Source organism: Arachis ipaensis, chromosome B4 (assembly GCF_059453495.1).
Source record: "Arachis ipaensis isolate K30076 ecotype BB chromosome B4, ASM5945349v1, whole genome shotgun sequence".
NCBI classification, from domain to species: Eukaryota; Viridiplantae; Streptophyta; class Magnoliopsida; order Fabales; family Fabaceae; genus Arachis; species Arachis ipaensis.
This window is the reverse complement of record NC_142439.1, coordinates 82,725,852-82,730,680: the sequence shown is the minus strand read 5'-3', so window position 1 is coordinate 82,730,680 and position 4,829 is coordinate 82,725,852. Positions and strand designations below refer to the sequence as shown.

The 4,829-nt window shown below is 39.3% G+C and overlaps 1 protein-coding gene across 1 annotated transcript; it reads left to right on the top strand.

The window, feature by feature from the left end:
- Positions 1-947: 947 nt before the first annotated feature.
- Positions 948-3,168, top strand: LOC148568151 (uncharacterized). The gene is made up of 3 exons (XM_088484659.1): positions 948-1,033; positions 2,600-2,888; positions 2,959-3,168. Exons 1-3 carry the CDS (start codon positions 948-950, stop codon positions 3,166-3,168), a joined length of 585 nt encoding a protein of 194 aa, XP_088340785.1.
- Positions 3,169-4,829: the final 1,661 nt, after the last annotated feature.

Here is a 4,829-nt window from a genome sequence, read left to right as displayed (position 1 = left end):
GGAGGAAAATGACGTCAAAAGGTCAGTGTGTTTTTTACTTTTGTTCTTCTTATCTTCTTAGTTCTGATGATGAAGAAGCTAGAGAATAAGGTAGTGGAGGTTAAAGATGACCTTTATGAATGGGTTCCCGCAGACGTAAAGTGTCGCACGTCCCTTTTTCAGAACCCAAAAATGTTAGATTCGCTTAATGCCTCTGACTGGGTTCGTGAGGGTTCTGGTTGTGGTATTGAACTGATGGCTTGTAATGGGGAAGAGAGGGTCTGTGAGAAGAGGGGGGATTGGGCATACTTCTATGTATACACCTGTTTATTTTCTGAGTTGAATTTGAAGCTTCTGTTCACAAAGTTTGAATGCCTGGTTCTGACATAGTTGAACTGTGCTCCCTCTCAACTCCATCCCAATTCTTAGGCATTTCGCCGTGGTTTTGAATCTCTGATGTTGTTTCTGAATCATATGCCTTCTTTGAACCTGTTCTTCTCACTCTTTCAGTCGAAAGGGGTTCGAAAGGGCCTTTGGATAAACTAGAGTAGTTATCTGAGGTGCTCCTTGTTTTCATTGTTTAAATCATCTTTCAAAAGCTTTAAAGAAATGTTTGTGAAAATTTGATCCTGTGAGACAGAGTATCCCTTTTTCCTTGATGAGGAGTTGGGTGAGAAATTTCCTCTCTACTGGTGTCTTGAGCCTACGTAGGTTCTAGATGTCTTAGAGAGGTCTGAGGAGGATGATTTAATTTTGGAGTACCTTATTGAATGTTTTTCTTCTGGTAAAATGTTGTCCATTGATGAGGTTCTGAAGCTCGAAAGTGACTTTGATGGTTTGAGTAATTATATAGGTGAGTGCTTTGGAGAATCTGTTATGTTTTGTTGGTCTATTTTTTATACTGAGAGAACTTTTGTGCTTCTTTGTTTTTGTTCTAGGGGGGAGTTCCGAGCTTGTCTTCGACTAAGATGAGGTCATTCTTGGAGAGGAAAAAAGAGGGGAAGGATGCCTCGGCAAGCAAGGTTGTGAAGGAAACTAATGCTGATATTCCCCAGTCTAGTGCGCATTGATGAGCGGATATTTTATACGCTTTTTGGCACCATTTTCATATAGTTTTTAGCTTGTTTTATTTAGTTTTTATTAAGTTTTTATAGGTTTTAGTGTTACATTCACATTTTTGGATCATACCTTGAGTTTTTGTGTTTTTGTATAATTTCAGGTAATTTCTGGCTGAAATTGAGGAGTTGGAGCAAAAGCGTGATTCAGAGACAGAGAAAGCACTGCAGATGCTGTCCAGATCTGACCTCCTTACATTCGGAAGAGCTTTTTTGGAGTTATAGAAGTCCGAATGGAGCATTCTCAACGGCTATGGAAAGCTGAATTCCAGAGATTTCCATAAATGTTAATAGTTTATACTTTTCTTTGGATTAAAAGGCCCAAAACTGGTGTCCAACGCCAGTCTCCTGCCCCCTTGTAGGCGTCCAGCACCCACAAAGCAGAGACTAGCGTCCAAACACCCAAAGAGGACCCCTAGCCAGCATTCAACACCCTAGAGGCCTCATAGCACGTGGATCTCATCAAAGCTCAGCCCAAATGCTCACCAAGTGGGTCCCAGAAGTGGATTTTAGCACTAAAAAGACTGTTTTACCCTTACTAGTCATTTGTTTAGTATTTAAGGGATTAAATTTATGTTATTCGAACACTTTTACAATACCTTTTACCATATTTTCGAATTTACATTGTATTTTCTTTCAGTATAAGTTTCTAAACCTCCTAGGTTGAGGGGAGGAGCCCTGCTGAGTCCTATGAATTAATAAAAGTATTACTGTTTCTTCTTCGATCCGTGTTTGATTTATTTCTAAGATGCATATTCGTTCTTCAACATGGTGAATAGGATGATCAGTGACAATCAGCTCTGTTCATCACACTAAGACAAACGTGCCTGACAAACACCCGTGTCTACTTGGGTTCGTGTGAATACGTGGCTAGAAAGCGCGAACTGCCTGCTTGATTATGCATCTTTCAGACGGCTAATCCACGACTTCGTTGGGGACTTCTCGAGACACCAGTTCAGCCAATTTTCGGGGAGATTAGGGTCTCTGTGGTGTAGGCTAGAACCCAAAGAAGCAACATTCTCTGATCCGAAAGATTCGACCTTGTCTGTGGCATTTTGAGTAGGATCACCAAGAGAATGAACTGCTAGAGCTTCATCCTCCGTTAGATTGGATGACCACAGGCAATGGCATTTAATCTGGAGCAGAGGAGATTGATGACCACGAGCAATGTCGTTGATCACATATAGCCTGCCATAGAAGAAGTCATTCACAAGCAAAGAGAACAGTATTACCAGAGTTAATTCAGAAAGAAAAAGCAACTCCAATCCTTAACTATATCCCTATTTCTGATTCCATTCAATTTACAGAGTATTTTATTTTATTTACATGTTAACTTAGTTTAGATCTCACAAATATAAATTAAGAATAACTCTTCTGATTCGCCTGACTAAGACCTGCAAGATAACCATAGCTTGCTTCAAACTACAATCCTCGTGGGATCGACCCTGACTCGATCAGGTATTACTTGGACGACCTTATGCACTTGCTGGTATAGCTGTACGAAGGTGTGGGGATTTGTGCACCACGTATTCTCGGGGGAAAAAGCGAAAGATCCCTGAGCCTGAGGGGTCGGTTGAGGTGCTTTCTGGTGTTGACCTAATTTTCCCCGCAGGAGTTAGGAGTGGGGTGAAGAGGCAGATGTGCTTGCATGGGTTTGCATCTGGTGGTAGTTCAGAATCTGTTTGGAGTGACCGATTTCCTTTTGGTGCTTTAACAGATAGGGTTGCACAGAATCCTCAGGATGTTCAGCTTTTGAAAGATGTCGGCAAAGAGACCGTTGGCCAATACTTACAGGTTAGTTTATTCCTCGTTTGCTATTTCTTTGCTATTTTGGTTTAGTAATTGTAGTTGCTGTCCTTTGTAGGTGATGGCTACTAGGTTGCTTTGCATCGGCTACAATACGGAGATGTTGGGAATTGAGGAAAAAAGAGAGGTAGCTAAAGTGAGTAAACTTGAGAAATCCCTTGCAGAGAGGGATGGGGTTATTGTTGATTTGACGAAAAGGATGAAGGATATGGAGACTGAAGCTGGGTCTTTACAAGACCAAATTCGATCTCTTCAAAAGCAAATTTGATCTCTTCAAGAGCAATGATAAACCCCATTTTTAGGGTTTCTCTTGTGCTTAATTTAGTAGATTTTATCCATTATTCTCACACTTATTCATATAATTTGCATGTTTTACATTTTCCTTCCTAATTTTGTACTATGATTGAAAACATGCTTTTTTTGCCTTAAATTTGCTAATTTTAATCTCCTCTTATTACCATTCGATGCCGTGATATGTTTGCTAAGTGTTTTTAGGGTTTATAGGGCAGGAATGACTTAGAGGATGGAAAGGAAGAATGCAAACGTGGAAAGAACGCAAGAAAATGATGTTTTGAGAAGCTCACAGCGACGCGTACGCGTGACCAGTGTAGTAGACGAGCGACGCATACGTGTGACATGACGCGTACGCGTGACCCGGATTTTGTCAAGTGACGCGTACGCGTGGGCGATGCGTACGCGTGACAAAGCATCACGTGTTGCAGATATCAGAAAATGCTGGAGGCGATTTTCTGGGCTGTTTTTGGCCCAGTTCTAAACCCAAAAACACAGATTAGAGGCTGCAGAGTGGGGGAATCAAATATACACACTTCATTATTAACACAGGGGAATCAAATATACACACTTTCTAGGTTTTAGGACTTTTAGGTTTATTTCTTCTCTAATTCAGATTTTCATGTTGCTTTAATTTAGTTTCTCTTCTACATTCTATTATTCTAATACTTTAGTTATCTATTTCCTTTTGTGATTTCCTTATTTTGCTAATTTAGTTTATGAACTCTTCATGTTAGATTCAATTTCCTTTTTAATGCAATTTGAGGTATTTCATGTTTATTGCTTCTCTCTTCATTTGTTATTATTGGTGCTTTGCAATTGTTGGTTTTAGATTTTTCACTCTCTTATTACTTTTCTATGTTTTTATTTGGTGCCTTCCAAGTGTTTGATAAAATGCTTGGGAGGATTTTAAATTAGATTTTTGGTATTCTTAGCTTAGATTGAGTACTTTGGAGACTCTTGAATTGTCAAAGTCTCTTGTTGGTTGGCGATTGAAAGTTGCTAGTTGGCTTGAGTTTCACTAACTCCAGTCTTTGATTAGGACTTGTGAACTCAAGTTGAATTGCTCACTTAACTTACCTTCAATTGTTAGAGGTTAACTAAGTGAGAGCAATTTGTAATTACCATCATAATTGACAATGACTATGAGGATAGGAATTCCGATTCTCAACCCTTGCTAGGATTTTTCTTAGTTGTTATTTTATTTCCTTGTTATTTTACTTTCTTGTTCCTTATTTCAAAACCCAAAAAGATACAATCTCATAACCAATTATAAGTACACTTCCCTGCAATTCCTTGAGAGACGACCCGAGGTTTAAATACTTCGGTTAATTTTATTCGGTTTGCTTAAGTGACAAACAATTTAAATTTGATTGAGGTTTAATTGTTGGTTTAGAACTATACTTACAACGCGCTTATTTTTGTGAAAATCTTTACCGACGATTTTTCCACCATCAAGCAATCAAGGGAATCAGATGTGGAGAAAGGAAGGCTGACTGCTCGGATTCAAGAGCTAGAGGATAGAGGTTTGGAAATGTTTGCTGCTGGGTTTGACCGAGCAGTGAGCCAGGTGTTTGTTTTTGCTTCTGAGTTCGATGTTAATTAGTTTGATGTTACGAACATTGTTATTGAGGGAAA

Coding starts and splice junctions, on each gene's coding strand:
- LOC148568151 (XM_088484659.1), top strand. CDS start 948: ATGAGGTCATTCTTGGAGAGGAAAAAAGAGGGGAAGGATGCCTCGGCA. Junction 1,034..2,599: donor ACTAATGCTGATATTCCCCA/GTCTAGTGCGCA, acceptor AGCTGTACGAAG/GTGTGGGGATTTGTGCACCA. Junction 2,889..2,958: donor CCGTTGGCCAATACTTACAG/GTTAGTTTATTC, acceptor TGTCCTTTGTAG/GTGATGGCTACTAGGTTGCT.